Source organism: Myxine glutinosa, chromosome 7 (assembly GCF_964187855.1).
Source record: "Myxine glutinosa chromosome 7, kmMyxGlut1.1, whole genome shotgun sequence".
Classification (NCBI taxonomy): Eukaryota; Metazoa; Chordata; class Myxini; order Myxiniformes; family Myxinidae; genus Myxine; species Myxine glutinosa.
The window spans coordinates 57,969,299-57,990,213 of NC_136267.1; the positions used below are offsets into that span (position 1 = coordinate 57,969,299).

Here is a 20,915-nt window from a genome sequence, read left to right on the forward strand (position 1 = left end):
AGAATGTTGAAACAGGATTTGGATTTAATCAGTGATGTAGATATGCTCTTGATGATAGAAAAGGCAAAGAGAGGGGGAATATCTCAAGTATCTTCGAGTATGCTAAAGCTAACAACAAATATCTTTCTAATTATGACAACACAAGAGATAGTTCTTATTTGATGTACTAGGGCATGCCCGTACTATATATATATCTAAAATTATATCCCCCCCCTCTATTTACATGAAATGGTTTGGTCCATTCGCAAAGCCAAAGCGAACGGCTTGCGAGTACGGTGACAATCCCCCCCCTCTATTTACATGAAATGGTTTGGTCCAAAGCGAACGGCTTGCGAGTACGGTGACAATCCCCCCCCCCCCCCCCCCCCCTCTATTTACATGAAATGGTTTGGTCCAAAGCGAACGGCTTGCGAGTACGGTGACAATCCCCCCCCTCTATTTACATGAAATGGTTTGGTCCAAAGCGAACGGCTTGCGGAGTTTGGTAAAGAAATCGCCATAGCGTGCACAAACGCGCAGGAAAGCGAAAGAATCGCAAATTAGTTTTAATTAGTTTTAAAACATAGTTTAACGCCAACATAGTTTGCCAACGTGAAATAAATGAATACGCTCTCAAATGTGCCGTCCGAGGCAGAGTCTGTTCGGCACGTTCGGCACACGTGATAGCTCGCTGCTCTCTGATTGGTTGAATCGTTTTTTGGACATAGCTCGGTAACTACTTCTCCGATTAATATGAAACCTTGAAAAGGCACATCCTCAGGTCCCCAGCAATATACCTGGCAAGTTTAAAGTATATCGGACCCGTGGTTGTCGAGAAACAGCGGTCACAGACATACAGACATACATACACACAGAGATTACTGGAATTATAGATAGATTATACAACAGGCATTTTAAGGGCATTTTCCCTGCAAGAGCGGGGGTTAGCCTTGCGGTCCTCATGACAATCTTCTCCATTTTGCACTATTTTCTGCATCTCCCCTTGTTAACCCCCTTGCCCGCATTTCTTCTTCGACCATCTTTAGCCTCGTCTTTCTCGGTCTTCCCCGTCCTCTACTTCCTTCTACATTCATTACCATCACTCATCTCAACCAGTCACTTTCATCCTTCCTCAACACATGACCAAACCACCTCAACCCGTTTCTCTTCACAGCATCCATGACAGGCTCTATTCCCATCATCTTTCACAATTCATCATTCGTCTTTCTCTCAACGATACTCCACACATCCACCGAACCATTCGCATTTCCACCCTTACCAGCCTTCGTTGCTGCTCTATGTTCATTACCCATGTCTCGCTCCCATAAATCATAACACTTCTCACACATGCAGCATACACCTTTCCATTCAGCTTCAACGACACTCCCCTCCTCGTCTGCAGGCCACTCAGTTCCCGAAACTTCTTCCATGCACATCTCACTCGAGCAACCGTTGCCGAATCAGATCCACCTTCTCCATTCAGCATGTCTCCGAGGTAGCAAAATGTTTTCACACCTTCCAGCTTCACGCCGTTTCCAAGATCCAACTCAAAATTTCCTCCATCTGCAGCGCCCTCTGTGCACACCTTACACTTGAATGAATCTGCCAAACTTGTGATTAACCATCTCAAATCACCACATTTTTGATGAACCCACTCAGCGCACATTGTACATTGAATGGAGTTCACTCCGACACCCTTCCTGCACACAGCACACGGCCACTTCCAAGTTCTTTCCACCTCACCACATGCTTTACCACCTGCCATGACCTTCGTCTTTCTGATATTCACCTTCAGACCTTTTGTCTCCATACATTCCTTCCACTTGTTCATCTTCTCCTTCAGTCCATCCATACTTTCTGCAATCAACACCAGATCATCTGCAAACAACAACTCCCACGGCAAACCCTCCTTTACGTTCCGAGCCAGCACCTCCATCACAGCTACAAATAGTAGTGGACTGAGTACCGACCCTGATGCACTCCCACCTTCACCTCAAACTCAACCACTGTTCCCGTCCTTTGTCCTTACAGCTGTGCGTGCTCTTTCGTACATTGCCATCACTATTCTGATCAACCATTCCTCCACTCCTAACTTCCTCAATGCCCATGTCACTACTTCGCGTGGAATGCTTTCTCCAGATCAACAAACCCAAGAGACAACTTCTTCCTCTTCTCCATGTACTTTTCCTGCAACTGCCTTGTAATAAAATGCACGTCTGTCGTTCCTCTTCCTGGCATAAATCCAAACTGCATTTTCATCGATCTTCACTTTCTTCCTTATCCTCCTCTCCAACACTCTCTCCAATACCTTAATTCCATGCTCCAATAACTATATCGCTCAATACGAGCCACAGTCCAGAGGGTCACCTTTCCCCTGGTATAGAGGGACGAGGGAACTCAGTTCCCAATCCACTGGAATGTGGCCTTCTTTCACCACCAGATTACAGATCTCTGTCATTCTCTTCACACCCCAACTTCCTGCTGCCTTCAACATATCTCCGACAACTCCCATCGGCCCTCCTGCTTTTCTACTCTTCATTGCTTTTATCGCTTCCTCAACTTCCTTCTCAGTTATCTGCTCTGTCAGTCCTAAAACTGGGTTACTCTCTGTAATGAAATTGTGTCTAAGTTGAACCCAGGTGATATGCTGTCTCCGACCACTGAGAGGCTTCCATAAGAACTCGGACAGACATAGCTCCGACACATTCCTGTCACATTTATTCTGTGTGGTAGTGCATACTCGAATGGTGCGTATTTCCAGATGTTCCAGGCTTGCTTGCACTAATTGCTAATCCATTGTTACTTCTATGATTACGGTATAATGTTACAATGCTTGTATGATTTCTTACAGGTGTTGCTCGAGATCAAAACTGAATTAAACATACTATTGGGACAATGTTGTAGATCTGGTTTTTACAACAATTAATTCAGTTTCGTCTCTTCGTCCTGAACGAGAACAACATGGCCCATAAGCTGATACAAGTTCCAAATCTCAGCGCAGACCCCCAAGCGCTGGACGCGTCTGCACAATTGTTATACTGGTTGAAGCTCCTGACCAATCATCTGAATGCGCAGGAGGAAATCACCGCTGTCACGAAGCTTGCGGTGTTGCAGTCCAAGGTGAACCATACTGTGTGCATGTCGATCTCTCAGTGCGCTACGTACGATACTGCTGTGGCCGAGCTGAAACGTATTTACATCAAAGCCCGGAGCGTGGTCTATACCCGATATATGCTCGCGTCTCGTCGACAAGAACCCACGGAGACCATTGACCAATTTGCTCAAGACCTCCGACGATTATTGAAGGACTGTACCACCGAGGTTCGCACCCAGGCACAAGTTAGTGATGACCTTGCTCGCGATGCTTTTGTCTCAGGCAATAGATCGCAGGTTGTCAGACAAAGATTGCTCGAAGAAGCTGATTTGACCCGAGAAACAGCACTTCGGTTATCTCACGTGTGCACCGAAGTGCAGGTACAAGCCGACGCGTATGAACGCCCATACGTCTCTGCAGGGATATCCCAATCAACACGACCGGAGAGAGCTACCGCCGAGCAAGCAGATGCTGCATCTCCGTTGGAATCTGAGACACGACGCGCTCGAGGAACTCGACCCGGGTTTGGCCGCGGCCGCTGCAGCGGACCCAAGGCAGGAAGTAACGCTAAGTGCTATTTCTGCGGGAACCGGAACCATCTCAGGTCAGTTTGTCTGGCTATAAGGAGGCGACGGGTCATTTGTGTGCAAAGAAAGGTCACTTTGCAAAAGTTTGCCGTTCGTCTCGGGGCCGGGGAAATCGCCCGACGCTGAATGTACTTCTCTCTTCATCCGTGAAACAATCGGCGCCTCGCACGGCCTTGATTGGTATCGCCCCTCTCCGTGGGCCCCGCACCGAGCGCTCGAACTTGATGAGGCTAACCACGCCGACTAAAGAAGTCGTGCTATCACAACGGTACGTGTCTCGATCGTCCTTGACGGGCATTCTTTCGACACCCAGTCCACTTCCGGGATCGGCTTCCCGATCGGCATACGCTGGCTTCGAATCTCCGCGCGTGGCACGAGCGCCCTCTGGTGGTGGCATGACCGACCTACGATCCACTTTGACTACACGAAAGCTGGGATCTCCGTGCATGGCACGAGCGCCCCCTGCCGACGGCTCGACTGGCCTACAAGCGACTTCAACTGCACGAAAGACATTAGCTGGCGTCGGATCCACACGCGAGGGTCGAGCGCCACCTCTCGACGACTCGACATCTGCAGGGCCACCTGGCCTGTCCCACGCTGTTATCCCACTCATGATTGAAGGAACTTTTGCAAATGCTTTAATTGACACGGGATCCACTGATAGTTATGTCGATTTTCGACTTGTTCAGAAGCATGGCTGGCCGATTCTCGGGACAAAACGCAGAATCTTCATGGCTTCTCAAGGGCTATGGCTCAGCACTCGGGGGGAATGTCGACTGAAGCTTGTAATTAAGGGTCGAATGTTTCCGGATGTGCATTTAATGGTCTTACCAGCATTATGTGCAGAAGTTTTGCTAGGACACGATTTTCTCGGGCGACATGGGCGTTTGAAAATGGAATTTGGTGGTACTGATACTCTTGCTGTGTGTGCTCTTGCATGGATGGAAATTGAACCACTGTCGCTGTTTCCCAATATGACTACTGACTGTACACCAGTGGCTGTTAAATCGCGACGCTACTCACGGGCTGATACGCAATTAGTACAGCGGATAAGCTCTCATATTTTAACAAATTGTGCATTTTTTGAGAAAAGCATCAAATTTCTAGCATAGTTAGTATATACCATAAGGTTTATTTTCAGATGTGGAGGGAAGTCAGATTTGACCTCTGAGGACCGTGAGAGGTCAAATCCAAAATGGCTGCCAGTCCACCGGGTCTAATGTTCTAACGTGCTTAATTTTGGAACCAAACAGTGTAGAAAAACGTTATAGGTGTCATTTCCAACTAAATTGGGGATGCCCATTCATTTGGTGATACTTTTGAGATCGCCAGAACTCAAGGACATGCATTTAGGTCAAGGTCAAATTACGTTAAATATCTATTTTTATGATACTGCAGTTGGAACTGCTATTGGAAAAAGTTCATTTGAACTTTTAAAACTTTATTTTTTTCAGGTACAGGGAGGGATAGGTACAGAACACCCAAAGGCCAGAAATGATGAAAAAAAGTGTTTACACTGCAAGGAATGATGCAATAACCTCTGAAAAAATAACTGTAGTTAACCAAGTATGTCCACAAATGCTTACATTAAATCAAGTGCAATGATGAAAATTGGTAATGATCAAAATCTAACAGTCTCCAGAACAGAAGCACAGTGCAGTGCACTTGAGTGCAGCTTTGGCACTTACAGCGTCCAGTGCACCTTTTCTTGCAGCCACAGTGGATCGATTTTGACACGATTCTGATGCTTCAAGGAGAGTACTCCAAAGAGGCTGCCACCAGTTGTCTCCTTTGTCCAGCCCCAGTCAGATGGGTCTGGCATCTCTGGATCCATGACCAATGCCTGGTTCCAACAGTTGGCCTGGTAGCAAGTGTGCTTGATGTGCTGCTTGAGTGCTGCCTGGGTTGGAGGAATGTTCTCTAGAGTTCTACACTTCTGTGTGAAGAGCTGTTTCCTGGCATCATTCACTTCCGTGCTCTCACTGGTTCGGTCGTACATCAGCACCACAAATCGCTCCAGCAGTAACATTGAGCCTTCACTGACCTCACTTGGCATGCCTAGGAGTTCATTGAAAGCATCATTCACCTCTAAGAAAGACTTCCAAGTTTCCCAGGCAGTCTTCTTTCCTTTGCCAGCGAATGCAGATACAGGATCACACCCGGTGAAAGCGTGAAAGATTGGGAGAGTCAGACACTGTGTTGGATTCAATGTGGCACCCATTTCGTGAACAGCTATGTACCGAAAGCTTGACCCGACACCAAAGGCAACCCACAGCTCATCAGGAGCATCCCCAATTTAGTTGGAAATAACAGCTATAATGTTTTTCTACACTATTTGGTTCCAAAATTAAGCGCGTTTGAACATTAGACTCGGCGGCCTGGCGGCCATTTTCGATTTGACCTCTCACGGTCCTCAGAGGTCAAATCTGACTTCCCTCCACTTCTGAAAATAAACCTTATGGTATGCACAAACTATGTTAGAAATTTCATGCTTTTCTCATAAAATGCACAATTGTTGTTGTTATCCGCTGTACTAAATTCATTGCTGAAGAGACTGCGCAGCTGTTAAAGGAAGGTATTATAGAACCTAGTCGGTCGCCTAGGCGGGCCCAAGTTTTGGTGGTTCGAACAGAATCGCACCGCAAACGCATGGTAATCGACTATTCGCAGACGATTAATCGGTTTACCCAATTGGACGCCAACCCACTCCCGGGAATGGATTCTCTGGTACGGCAGGTGGCACAGTACTCGGTATACAGCACTCTCGATCTACGTAGTGCGTATCATCAGATTCCAATCTCCAAGGCAGATCGCATCGACACGGCGTTTGAATCCAGACAGAGGTTGTACCAGTTCACCCGGCTGCCATTCGTGGTCACGATTGCGGTAGCGTGCTTCCAAAGGGCCATGGACGACCTCATTGCGAAGGAGAATTTAACCGATGTCTTTGTTTATCTGGATAATCTCACGGTTTGTGGGTACAACAAAGACAATCACGATGCTAATCTGAAGCGCTTCCTCGAGGTTGCGCACAAGTATCGACTGACTATGAACAAGGCTAAATGTCGCTATTCTGCTCGAACGATAGATCTCCTGGGGTACACCGTGACCAACGGCTCTATTGCTCCGGATAAGGAGCGTCTGTGACCCTTGCTCGACATGGCCCCGCCCCGCGATCGAGCTTCTTTGAAGCATGTTCTCGGACTGTTTGCTCATTACTCTAAGTGGGTTCAAAAATTTTCCGAGAAGCTTCGCCCACTTGTCGATTGCGATACATTCCCCATGAGTCACGCTACTAAGGCTGCTTTCCGTGGCCTGAAGTCCGACATAGCTAGCGCCACTGTGTCGACGATAGACAAAAACAAGTCATGCTTCGGACCAAGGACAAGTCAAACAAACGATGCTTCGGACCACGCGATAGCTACTACACTCTCTCAATGGGGGCGGCCTGTGGCTTTGTTTTCAAGGACTCTCTCCTCCGCAGAATGAAGACACTCGTCTGTTGAAAAGGAAGCGTTACGCCATCATTGAGTCTATCAGGCGCTGGTGGCCATATTTGCTTGGCAAATGTTTTGAGATGATTACGGACCAACAAAGTGTTGCCTTTATGTACGACACTCAACATGCTCAATGCATTAAGAATGAGAAAATCACTCGCTGGTGGATTGAACTAGCCTATTTCTGTTACAAAATCAAATATCGCCCGGGGAGGGATAACCTCGTTGCAGATGCGTTGTCACGGCCTGCGGTGTGTGCGAGTCTCACCTCCTTTGAGGATCTGTGCATCCTTCATGACACCTTGTGCCATCCTGGCGTGACGCATTTAGCTCATTATGTGCGCAGTCGTAACTTGCCCTATTCCGTTGAGGATATTCGTCGGCTCTGTCGCACCTGTTCCGTATGCGCTGAACTTAAACCTCGTTTCTACAATCCTCCGATAGGTACGCTACGCTGGTCCAGGCCACTTGGCCGTGGGAGAGATTGGCAATGGACTTCAAAGGACCCCTGCCGGCTTCACCGGCTTCAAGTAGTTCTCGTTATTTACTCACGATCGTTGATGAGTTCTCCAGATTCCCTTTCGCTTTCCCATGCAGCGATATGTCTGCGGCTCCGGTTATCCGGTGTCTGCAGAACTTGTTTTCTATGTTTCGGAATCCGGCCTTTGTGCACACTGATCGAGGCGCAGTGTTCTTATCCCAAGATGTGAGACACTTCTTGCTCCAACATAATATCGCTTCTAGCTATGCTACTCCATACAGGCCTCAGGCGAATGGACAGGTGGAACGATTTAATGGCATCATATGGAGAACCGTTACTCTGAGCCTGAAGTCCGTGGACTAGGGCTGGACCGATGGGCTTGGTCGCTACCGTTAAGTTTGATCCGGACTTTACTGTGCACCGCTACTAATCAAACTCCCCACGACCGTATGTTTCGCTACCCGCGTCGATCGGGCAGTACCCGTCCTCTGCCAGGCTGGCTTGCTGAGCCCGGACCGGCCTTCCTCAAACGCGCGGTTCGCACAAGTAAATATGACCCTCTCGTTGACAAGGTGCATATTCTCCAAATCAATCCCGAGCACGCTCATGTACTGTTGCCCAATGGACGGGAGTCTACAGTCTCGGTGCGCCATCTTGCGCCATGTGGGGATACTGACGAGCCGGCTTATGGTATAGTTGATCCGACAATGGAAAATCTACCGGCCACATGCACCCGGTCCGTATGGCTTTGTGGGGGCCACCGCCATCACCCGATTTAGGCGGACATTCCGATGCGGGGGATTCCGGCCTCGGGGATGTGGTACCCAGTGTCTATTGGACACACGCCGGGAGAGAAATTCGCCGCCCCGACCGCTATGGTTGGACTGACTGGCATAGACTGACAACTGCTGCTCATTGATATTACTCTGCTGCTAACTGATGATATGTGCTGCTAGCTTGATTTCTGCCCTAGCAGAAGTGTAGTTTTAACGGCGGAGAGAATGTAATGAAATTGTTTCCAAGTTGAACCCAGGTGCTATGCTGTCTCCGACCACCGAGAGGCTTCCATAAGAACTCGGACGGACATCGCTCCGCCACATTCCTGTGACATTTATTCTGTGTGGTAGTGCATACTTGAATGATGCGTTTGCCAGATGTTCCAGGCTTGCTTGTACTAATTGCTAATCCATTGTTACTTCTATGATTACGGTATACTGATACAATGCTTGTATGATTTCTTACAGGTGTTGCTCGAGATTGAAACTGAATTAAACCTACTATTGGGACAATGTTGTCGATCTGGTTTTTACAACACTCTCTATGTTGCCATCCCATTCATTCTCTGCATTCAGCAGCATTTCCATATATCTCTTCCATCTTCCTTTAATTCCATCTGGGTCCACAACGATTTGTCCCACTTCATCCTTCAAGCAACTCACCCCCATCACATCACACTTCTCTTTCGCTGTCTGCTTTGCAATCCTGAATACCGCTCTCTGACCCTCTTCCGAATCCAAGCGTTCTCCGAACATTTTCCTTCATGCCTCCTGCGCCTTTGCTACCTCTTTCTTTGCAGCCTTCTTGGCTGCCTTATAACTTTTGTGCTCTGCATTTTCTGCCCCCGTACCCTTTGCCTTCTGCCACTCCTTGAACTTCTTCCTCTTCTCGTCAATCCTCTTTCCAACTTCATCATCCCACCACCATGTTTCCGAGTGCCTCGGTGGTCCTTTTGTCCATCCACATACCTCACCAACAGCTCCCAACAGACTATCTTTCATTGACATCCAACCACTTTCAAACTCAACCACATCATCCTTTACCATACTCAGCCTCTCTTTTAATGCCTCTTTTAACCCTTTGAGTACGGATGACGTCCAGTGCCGCAACCTGCGAAAAAGTTTTATGTACGGATGACATTACTACACGTCATCGACTATACCTATAAATAGATCATCAGTACGTGGTTGCATTCCCATACAAAAATGCCAAATTAATCCCATTTTATCAAATTTATCGAGGTTCGAGAATTTTTCTTTAATTTGTTTTGGTTGCTGGGGATCCCGGGATAATCAAAAAAAATCCCGTACTCAAAGGGTTAATGCCTTTTAATGTATTATGATGCTAATAATTTGTATGGATGGGCTATGTCTCAAACCCTACCTTATGGTAAACTTAAGTGGGTTAAAGAGAAAGATTATGAAAAGGTTTTACAGGATATTGTTATCTCTACACAAAAATAATTGGATAAAGCTAAAATTGGATATTATTTTGAGGTTGATTTGAAATATCATGAAGAACTTCAAAATAAACATAAAGATCTACCTTATGCTCCTGATAAAGAAAGTCCAAGAAAAGAATGGTTAAGTGATTATCAACAATCATTTGAGACCAGAGGTAAATCAACAGAGAAATTACTTTCTACATAATATACAACAACAACATGCATTTTAAGGCCATTTTCCCTGCTCGAGCGGGGGTTAGCCTTGCGGTCCCCATGACAATCTTCTCCATTTTGCCCTATTTTCTGCATCTCTCCTTGTTAACCCCCTTGCCAGCATTTCTTCTTCCACCATCTTTAGCCAAGTCTTTCTCGGTCTTCCCCGTCCTCTACTTCCTTCTACATTCATTTCCATCACTCTTCTCAACCAGTCACTTTCATCCTTCCTCAACACATGACCAAACCATCTCAACCTGTTCCTCTTCACAGCATCAATCACAGGCTCTATTCCCATCATCTTTCGCAATTCATCATTTGTCTTCCTCTCTCTCAACGATACTCCGCACATCCACCAAACCATTCGCATTTCCACCCTTTCCAGCCTTCGTTGCTGCTCTACGTTCATTACCCATGTCTCGCTCCCATAAATCATAACACTTCTCACACATGCGGCATACACCTTTCCCTTCAGCTTCAACGACACTCCCCTCCTCATCAGCACGCCACTCAGTTCCCGAAACTTCTTCCATGCACATCTCACTCTTGCAACCTATAATAAAGGAAATTATGTTTTACACCAAAGGAACTTGAGGTAATGTTTATCAGCAGGGTTGAGAATAAAGGAGATTCATAGAGTTTTACAGTTCAGTCAAAGTCATTGGATGAAAACATATATTGATTTTAACACACACAGGAGGATAGAAGCCAAAACAGATTTTAACAAGGAGTTTTATAAATTAATGAATAACGTTGTATTTGGAAAGACAATGGAAAATGTGAGGAATAGACAAAACATAAGACTTGCTACATCTTGGAAACAAGCAACAAAATTAATTAGGAGACCCAGTTTTCAAAGAGCAGAGGTGTTTTCAGAGAACTTTTGTGCTATCCATTTGGTTAAAGAGAGTAATGAAATGAATTAACCTATTTATATTGTAACATCAATTCTTGATTTATCAAAGTCATTAATGTATGCTTACTTTTACAATAACTTAAGGAAGAACTATCAAAATGACGTTCATCTACTTTATATGGATACAGATAGTTTTATTTTGAAAATTGATACAGAAGATGTTTATTCAGATACGATTGATGATATTGATATTTACGATACAAGTAATTACAAGCCGGGTGATAAGTTGTTTTCTTCAATGAATAAAAAGGTTATTGGAAAGTTTAAGGATGAATTGGGGGGTAAGGTAATGAGTGAATTTATAAGATTGAGGTCTAAGGCTTATGCTTGTAAATATATTGATAATAATATTGAAAAGAGTGATAAAAATTTAAAAGGAATAAAGAAAAATGTTATTGAAGAAACAACAAACTTTGAAAATTATTATAATTGTTTATCTTTAAAGAAAGAAGAGTTTAGAAAAATGAATACGATAAGAAATTATAAACATCAATTATATTCAGAAGAGGTAAATAAGAAAGCTCTTGGAGCTTTTGATGATAAGAGGTTTATTTTATAAAATGGGATTGATAGTCTCCCTTAGGTTATGTGTTAAGATAAATATAAGTGATAAGCATAAGTGTTAAGATATATTAAGATGAATATATAAGTGATAAGATAAAAAGGGGGTGGGGGGGTTAGGGATTTTTACGGGCTACCGCCGCCTTTTTTAATAATATATAAATGACTAGCAGAAGTACCCGGCATTGCCGGGCGGGGGAGGGGAGGGGAGGGGAATGGGGGGAGGGGAGAAGAGTGGGAGGGGGAGGGGGAGAGGGGAGAAGAGGGGAGGAGGGAGGGGGGAGGGAAGGGGGGGAAGGGGGGAGGGGGGAGGGGAGGGGGGAGGGGGGATTGGAGGGGGGAGGGGAGAATGGGGGAGGGGGGAGGGGAGGCGGGAGGAGCCGGAGGGGGGAGGGGAGGAGGGAAGGGGGGAGGGGGGAGGGGAGGAGGGAAGGGGGAGGGGGGAGGGGGAGGGAGGAGGGGAGGGGGGAGGGGGGGACCCGGCAGAAGTACCCGGCATTGCCGGATGGGGGAGGGGAGGGGAACAGGGGGGGAGGGGAGAAGAGGGGGGGAGGGGAAAGGGTGGGGGAGGGGAGGGGGAAAAGGGAGGGGTATGGGAGAAGGGGAGGGGGTAGGGTGGAGGGGGAAGGGAGGGGGAAGGGAGGGGGAAGGGAGGGGGAAGGGAGGGGGAAGGGAGGGGGAAGGGAGGGGGAAGGGAGGGGGAGGGGGGAGGGGAAAGGGGGGAGGGGGGAGGGGAGGGGGAGGGGGAGGGGGAGGGGGAGGGGGAAAAGGGAGGGAGAGGGGGAGGGGGAAAAGGGAGGGGGAGGGTGAAAATGGAGAGGGAGGGGAGTAGGGGAGGGGGAGGGGGAGGGGAGAAGGGGAGGGGAGAAGGGGAGGGGTAGGGTGGAGGGTGGAGGTGGAAGGGAGGGGGGGACGGAGGGGGGAGGGGGAAGGGGGAGGGAAGGGGATGGCCAGTCAACAATGACGTTGCAGTTCTCATGGTCGGAGAGCAGCACAACAATCGAACAGAGTCCTGCATATTCGCAACAGCACGAAGCGGATTTTGGAGACTCACCGATCCTGTGACGTCCTCCAGTACCGGCGTTGCCGGGCGGGGGAAGGGAGACCCATACATTCCCAACCCGTACATTTGCCCTCTCGACTCAAGCTCACTCGGACAAAAGCCTCGCACAAATTACACCGTGAAGGCCCAATGGTCATGTCTATGCCACAAATCACGGGCGCACTGAATTGAAAATATATAGAACGCTCATACTCCGTGAAACGTGAAGCTGCCGTGTCGCCATCTTGGTCAGCACGACTCGACCAACTCGCTTCGCGGATCTCGTTTTGTGCGGCAATAAACTGCTCCAATCGGTTACGGAAGGGTTGTGGAAAGACGTTTCACAGCTGTTTCAAAGACATTTAATTCATATCGCACAAAATCGATACAAAACACGATCGCATAAAAGGTGAAAAAACGTGTGACGTGTGACGGGATGGAACATCACGTGATCGCTCTGAGCGAATCAGTCTGGCGGCGGGAATGGAACATCACGTGATCGCTCTGAGCGAATCAGCGAGCTGCTCTGGAACCGGCTGAGATTAGCGGGTACTTCGCTGAAATGCACTGAGGTTAATATGAATAAAAAATATGGATCGTCAAATATTTTGAGTTCGGCCATGTTCGTCCCAGGCTCAATGGCCATGTCTATGCAAAATATCAAGCACATAAGTCTCTCCGTTTAGGAGTCTATCGGTAACATTACACACACACAATCTGTGTTTTATATATATAGATAGAACCAAGCATTAACCAAACTAAAGAGTGGAGGTATAGGCAGCCTTGGTATATAAATGGAAAACATCATGATTCATGAATGTGAGAAATATCAAAAAAGTATTATTGAAGAAATAACCGGGGAAAGAGTAGATAAACAAATAAGCGAATAAATTTAAATACGAATAAGTTAGAGGCTCCAAGAGGCAACATCCTTGAGTGGACTGAAAACGTTGATGGTTGTCAGGAGATTGAGGGGAAAATAATTTACGACAATTTTAAAATGATATGTGATTCGGGAGGAGGTCAGATTAGATCATTAAGAGAAGCATATCATTTCATATTAGCTCAACAGCGACATCGAGAGTCAAATTCTAATGTAATATTTATCAATATCTTAGATGGTGATTCGGCTTTCAAGAAAATTGAGCGATAACCTAAAAATTAAATACAAATATTCGTTGGGTCTCTGTATGAGTGGAATGAAAAATGGAGAGAGTTAATAAGTTTAAAGAGGGAGAAAAAGGGTGTAATTTCTCAAGAGAGGGGGTTTGAGTCAATAAGTTTCCACAACTTTCCCCATTGACTTCAATGTTAAATTTAATGTGCCCCAGAACGCCCATTCTTCCTCCACTGATGGTGTTAGATTGGCGATGAGCTATGCTCAGTTACCGCCAGATGTACCACTTTGCATTCAGGTCAAAGAGTACAATTTTCGTCTCATCAAACAACAGAATCTTTGCCACATGCTCTCAGGGTCTTTCACGTGGCTTTTTGCAAACTCCGGGCGTGCTGTAGCATAGATTTGTGAAGTGCTGCAGAGGATGTTGTCCTTCTGGCAGGTTGTCCCATCTTAAGAAAGGAACTACGTAGTTCTGTCAGAGTGGTCATTGGGTTCTTGGTCACCTCCCTGGCCAAGGTCCTTCTTGCTCGGTTGCTCAGTTTGGTTGGACGGCCAGCTCGAGGAAGAGTCTGGGTAGTTCCATATTCTTTCCATTTTCGTCATGATGGAGCTCTCTGTGCTCTTGGGAATTTTCATCACTCTAGAAATTGTTTTATACCCTTCCCCATATGTATGCCTCCTCACAATTATATCTCGGAGTTCTATGGACAGTTCCTTGGACTTCATTGGAGAGTTTCTGCTCCGACATGCAGTCAACTGTAGGACCTTATCCATTCGGTGCAGTGGAAAGTAATGTCGTTTTTCAGAGAGGAATACACAGCTTTAAACCGACATTACTTTCTGGTACACCTTATTGAAAGGTGTTTTTTTTCTTAATCATGTCCAATCAACTGAATTGCCCACAGGTGGACTGCAATGAAGTTGCAGGCATCTCAAGGATGACCAAAGGAAACTGGATGCACTTGATCTCAATTTGGTGTCATAGCAAAGGGGTTGAATACTTGTTGACTCAAGACATTTAAGGGTTTAATTTTTATTATTTTGTAAAAAAAAAATTAAAAAATTCCACTTTGACTTTTTTTTTTGTTTTTTGGGGATACAGAATCGAGGCTCGTGAAAGAGCTAACATTTATCACACAAAAACATCAAACAGACACACAAAGTATATAATAAGGGGAGTGGTAGACAAGATGGGGAGAGAAGGGGAAGCACACAAACACAACATTTGAGAGCAGGGACATCGGGAGATCTGTGGAAGGGAGAGGGCTTGGGGGGAGGAGGCGTGGGAAGGGGGTGGGGGGTGGGAGAAGTATAAAACACAAGGACACTGCAAGGACTTCCAGGAAAGAAGTTGGTATTTCAAGAAAGTGGATCTATGGGTATTATGTGAGCGGTATTATGTGAATTAACACAACAAACAACTGTAACAAATAACTGTTGTGGCTGTAACACAACAAAATGTGAAAAAAGTCAAGGGGTGTGAATACTTTCTGAAGGTGCTGTGCATACACTCCAGGGCAAAAAAAAAAATGAGCCAAGTCAATTTGTAAACATTTTTTGCAATAACTATTTAAATACAATTTTTTTTTTTAAACACCAAAACACCAGAACATGCAGACATAACTGTACAAGTCAGGATGGAATATAGCTTGGCCCTTAGCTTTCTTTAAATAATCCAGTCTTTTTGTCAAACTTTCACAAAGCTTCTTGCACCCTGATTGACCCATTCATGCTTAACAGCTTTCCAAAGTTGATCAGAAATTGCAAATTTCCTTCCGATCGGTTTGTGCTGAAAAAAGGCGCAAATAATCTCGATGGGGTTCAAATCGGTACTCTGACCAGACCAGAACACAACTTTCAGGAACCTATAAACTTAATGCAGGGGCATTACCTTTTCTCCAACCACTTTTTGGTGGGTTTTGCAGTATGGGCAAGGGCATTATCTTGTTGAAAAATGACTTATTTGCTTTTCTCTCCAGGAAATGTCCTTTGGAGGCTGGTATTTCGACCCTCAATCCTTTCTCTAATATTTTCTGGTATTCCTTGGCAGCAATTGACTGTTCACACCTTATCAGCTCACCAACACCAGCAGACAAAAATGCACCCTAGACCGTAATTCCACCTCCTTCATGCTTCACAGTTGTTGAAATGCACTCTGGGTTGAATCTCTCACCAGATCTGTGAATGCAACGCTCCAGGGCATCACTGCAAAGCTGAAGTCTTGATTCATCACTCCAGAGAACTCTCTGAAATTTGTCCTGAATCTTTTTCTGAGATAAAATCGAGGCTTCTTAGCACATCTTCTTGAGGTAAAACCAGTATCAGTCAACCTTCTTGTGATGATCCTTATGAAACTTGTCTTGTTTTCAGCAATTCTGAACTCCTCTGACGGTTTCCACAGACTTTTCTTTCTTTCCCGGAGAACTAAGACTTTCAGTCGCCTGTCATCTTGACTTGCAGTGGCTCTCGTCCTGCCAGATCCCTTTTTCCTTGTAGTCGAACCAGTTTTCTGAACTGTAGACCTTTTCTCTTTATGGTAGGCAGAGAAATAGGGATGTAATTCTGCTTCTTCAGGAACTTGTGGATTTCTGAATATGTCTTGCCCGCTTGACGAAGATAAGCAATTCGATTTTTAATAGAACTGTGATGTCTTTGGCGGCATTTTAAAATCGAAACAGAAAAAAACATAATCTACACCATCTGTACAAGTCATAAATTAGAGCAATTTAGGCACTACATATGCACCAAACAGTCAAAAAACATTACAACACCCGAAAATGCATTGCAGATCTTTAAAAGTATACTTCTAACAGTAAACTATTTTTTTGAATGTTTTGGTGACACAGAACAACTCAAAGCAGTCTTATCTTCCTTTTTGATGGGTAAAAAAATTGATCTCTTTTGTCTTACCTGGGATATTGGCCATTAAAGATGAAAGGTGAAAATCGGAAAATTTCATTTAAAAAATTTTGAGAACAAAGTTTCTTTAAAAATCATGAATTATTTCATTAAAATTGCTGAAAACCACACGGAGGGGTTTTAGCTACTGTAACATGAGTAATCAATTTAAACTGGAATATGTACCATTCATCTATGGCTCCAAATATGAAAAAGCAGCTTGGCTCATTTTTCTTGCCCCAGAGTGTATGTATTTCAAGATATTTTGCTTTATCAATGACAACATGCCATTAATACAACGTTTTGAACTATCATGAGGTGTACATAAACTGTAAAATAAAAAAGTCACCAAGAATGCAGCAGTGATTCAGGCAGATGAGCAGACTATTAATGTCATAAAAGGGCAGCAATAATAGAGAGAATGGCAGAATAGAAAGGGAAAATTGAGAAGTACTGCAAATATAAATACTATTACATTGATGGAGGTAGATGAAAGAATCCCATAGTAAAGGTAGGATTGTATAATCGTAGCATGGACCAGCGTAGGAGAAATCTCGAAGTGCTTAAGTAGGGAGACTATAGCTTAAGATTGTTTCCGTGTCTTCACACGAGGGGAGAAGCAGTGATAATTAGTTCGGGATTAAGGTTAGTTTTCCCCAGTGTGTGATTTCCCTCTGTGATTTTCCCTTTACATTTTACATTTACATGGCTGGCCATGTAAAACCTCCGTTTCGCGACAACAACCAGTGCCAGCCCAATGAACACTGATCGGCAAGTAAGCCCCGCCCAATGGACCTAATGAAGAAGAAGGCCATGCCCCCAGAGTGGTGCGATGGCGTGGAAGAAAGAGGTGGCAGGCTACGCCTCTGAATGCCGTTATTATCCGGGAGGACCATGGCGTGATTTGGAAAAGAACTTTGCCATTGGTCGGTGTGACGTCATGAAGAAGGTTCTCTAGAGAGAGGAAGAAGAGCGCGCATATCTATATCTATCTATCTATCTATCTCTCTCTCTCTCTCTCTCTCTCTCGCTGTTTTTTGCACAAGCAAGACAGGCGCCATCTTTGCTTGGCCGAATGTGAGCTTGGTTGTGTGTGCGCTTTTGAGGAGAGCTTTTGGAGTGGTTTTGAATATCGGAGTGAGGAGGTTTTGGCGGGTGTGCTGGCTCAGCAAGAAAGCTGAAGGCTGTGTGTGCTACCCCAGATGGTGGAGGCGAAAGAGAGCTGTCTCGACTGCTTGCCTTATGCCTGGGCGTTTTTGACGCACGGTGTAAGCACCATTTTGGGGCCGGACCATCACCATCACCTTTGCAAAAGAACTCGTGGGGCCGAAGAGCTAAGTGCACTGTAAAAAGGAACATTTCATTTTATTTTATCTTCCCCCTGTGTGTTTGTATTTGTGACTGAGTGGAGACGTCTCACAGAAGATAATTTTAGTTTACTTCACCTTTCATTTTTATTCTTTGGGTTATTTTCATGAAATAATATTTGTTGAATTTTCCTTGTCATGTTTCCTTGTTTGTGGTTTCAGATTAAACCTGTGTGTGTACCGTTCAGATAAATGCTTCGCCTTCCTTCATTCCGCGCGTGACAAAATAACCACCATTTTCGGCTGCTCGCCTTGGGAGTAAAAACTGTCTCGGTTATCCGTCACCCAGCGGTCTTAATCGCTGGTGACAGGAAAATACTCTCTGGGCGATGACTTGAAATAAGTTATTTATTGGCAAAGGTCTCTCTTTTGCTCAAACGACGGGTAAAGCCCGAAACGTCAGCACCTTGTAATCACTCACAATGGATCATTGTCACCATTTTCTTAAGTTTTTATGAACACGAGCGTGACTTGGCGCACTCAGCGCGCCTCACCACACGTCGTTTCAGAGGGAAAGGCATCTTTGACCATTTCAGTCTTTTGGGTCTTCATGGTGTTTTGGGTCTTCAGGGCCATTTGGGTCTTCGGGGTCTTTTGGATCCTCTGGGCCTTTAAGGGTATTTTGGGTCTATGGGGTGTTTTGGGGTATGTTGGGTCTTCAGGGTCTTTTGGGTGTTCGGGGTGTTTTGGGTCTTCGGGGTGTTTTGGGTCTTCAGGGTGTTTTGGGTCTTCAGGGTGTTTTGGGTCTTCAGGGTGTTTTGGGTCTTCAGGGTCTTTTGGGTCTTCGGGGCCATTTGGGTCTTCAGGGTATTTTTGAGCCTCGGGGCCTTCAAGGGTATTTTGGGTCTTTGGGGTGTTTTGGGTCTTTTGGGTATTTAAGGGTATTTTGGGTCTTTAGGGGTCTTGGTGGTATGAAGGGTCTTGGGGGCATTAAAGGGTCGTCAAAGGTCTGAGGGGTCTCAGGAGTCGAAACGTAATTAAGAGGGTCAATGAAGAGGGTGTTAATAATTATATTTGAAGAAGAAGAAGACGTTTTGGTCGCATGCATAACCATAAACGTTTGCTCTATTATAATAAGATACAAATGATTGTTTCAGAGCCTGAAATAAAATACACAGTAAAGTGTGGATGCTTCAGTAGAGGTCAAGGATTGAAAATTTATTTTCTTAAAGAGCACCAACATTTTTTTCACATCATCATATTATTGTTATTCAGCCCCTCCCCCTTTTACAAGATTCAGGCTCATGGAAGAGGAAGGTGCCTGAGGGTATTGACTGAAAGCAGGGAAGTGGGCAACTGTTGGAACACTATAAGCAAGGGAATGAATTAACAGAAAAGGAGAGAAAGGAGGGGAGGAAAGAGTAACCTGCAAATAAAAGGGTTGTGTTCGGAAAGGTTAGTGAGGGGAATAAAGATCTTGGTTAAAGATTGGGAGATGACATGAGACTGTGATGCACCACGAGCTTGAAGCCCTCCTTGGAGGAAAGAATGTGACAACACAGCCTCAGCAAGGCGGTTCCAAGTATTGGAGAAGTGCAGAATAAAAGTGTTGAGGTGTGCAGTCGGTCAGGTCTTTTGAAGTTTAATCAAGGAGACTAGAACCACAGGTACACCCTGGAGTTGTTGGGGATGGTAGGCGTGTTGAGAGCAGATGGAGCGAGGCAAGAGGAGAAGCGGTTTAGTAGATTTGAATCAAAATAACTGATATTTGATAAGAATTGGCAATGTCAACAGCAGAACTTACTCTATAAGAAAACAAATCGTTTTCTTTCTTTTCAAGGATGGCGCAGAATGTTCTCAATATTGCAATTCTTTGTGCCTTTATCGCTGTCACGGAAACGATGTTGCCAAAAGCCGCATACTGCAAAACACACAAACATATCATTTCATGTTATTCTCCATGCTTACTTTCACAGACTGCCTATCTTGGATAAATCAACGACAAAAGAATAGTAAAGCACACAAAAACATGTCTCAAGCTTCCAAGTCTGAAGATTTGGATGGTGCTCTGCAGGTGAGTTTGAAAGATAAACTATTTTAGCGAGTAATTGAAATTAACCAACAGCCAATGAAAAATACACAATTTCATTCATACACTCATGAAGCATGCAGGGCCATTTGTACTTTTAAAACATGACAATTAGGACAACTCAAACAATTATGCAAAAATGCACTAAAACATGAAGAAAAGAAGAACCACCTTTCGAGGCCATTTTTCCCCGCACCGCAGGGGTTGGCCTTTTTCGGGTACCGTGGTCCCCTTTTTGAAGCAATGTTTTGTGGTCGGATGCCCTTCTGCCGCCAACCCTGATAATTGCCTCTTACGACACACAGGGAATTACCAGTGAACTGGTACTCTATTTGCCGACATTGGAAGGATGACAGGCTGAGTCAACCCCACTGGCGTTAATTCAGTGATCGACCACCAGGATTCGAACCCAGGATCCTAAGATCCCAAGCCGGCACACTAACCGCGAAGCCAACACCAGGCTCAATACACTAAAACATGGACATTGAAAAATAGACTATGCAGGTTGGTGGAAACATTGTCCTTTGTATTTATGCCAGAATAAATTTGCAATAATTTAGGCCGAAAATCTCATGGACAATTCCATGTAGGATGCTCTCGAGTTGGCAGAGGAAGGCTTTTTTTGTTTTTTGTACAAGATCGAGGCTCGTGTAAGAGCTAACATTAATCACATAAAAACAATCTGACACATAAAACATATGATAAAGGGAGCCACTGGCCACTCTGCCATAAAGCCCAGATCGGTGGAGTGTTGCAGTGATGGTTGTTCTTCTCGAAGTTTCTCCCCATCTCCACACAGGATCTCTGGAGCTCAGCCAGATTGACCATCGGGTTCTTGGTCACCTCTCTTAACAAGGCCCTTCTCCCCCGATTGCTCAGTTTGGCCGGGCGGCCAGCTCTAGGAAGAGTC

At 45.2% G+C, this 20,915-nt stretch overlaps 1 protein-coding gene across 8 annotated transcripts in view; it reads right to left on the minus strand.

The window, feature by feature from the left end:
* The window catches only part of LOC144888143 (uncharacterized), a 1,118,715-nt gene that overhangs the window by 962,100 nt on the left and 135,700 nt on the right, over positions 1-20,915 (minus strand). For 4 of the 8 annotated variants that reach the window (XM_078781772.1, XM_078781773.1, XM_078781774.1 and 1 more), the window contains one exon: positions 19,721-19,837. The exons of the other annotated variants lie outside the window; for them this stretch is intronic. In XM_078781772.1, coding sequence (XP_078637898.1) covers positions 19,721-19,837 — 117 coding nt within the window. The remainder of the gene's footprint in view (positions 1-19,720; positions 19,838-20,915) is intronic. 8 annotated transcript variants of the gene reach the window in all.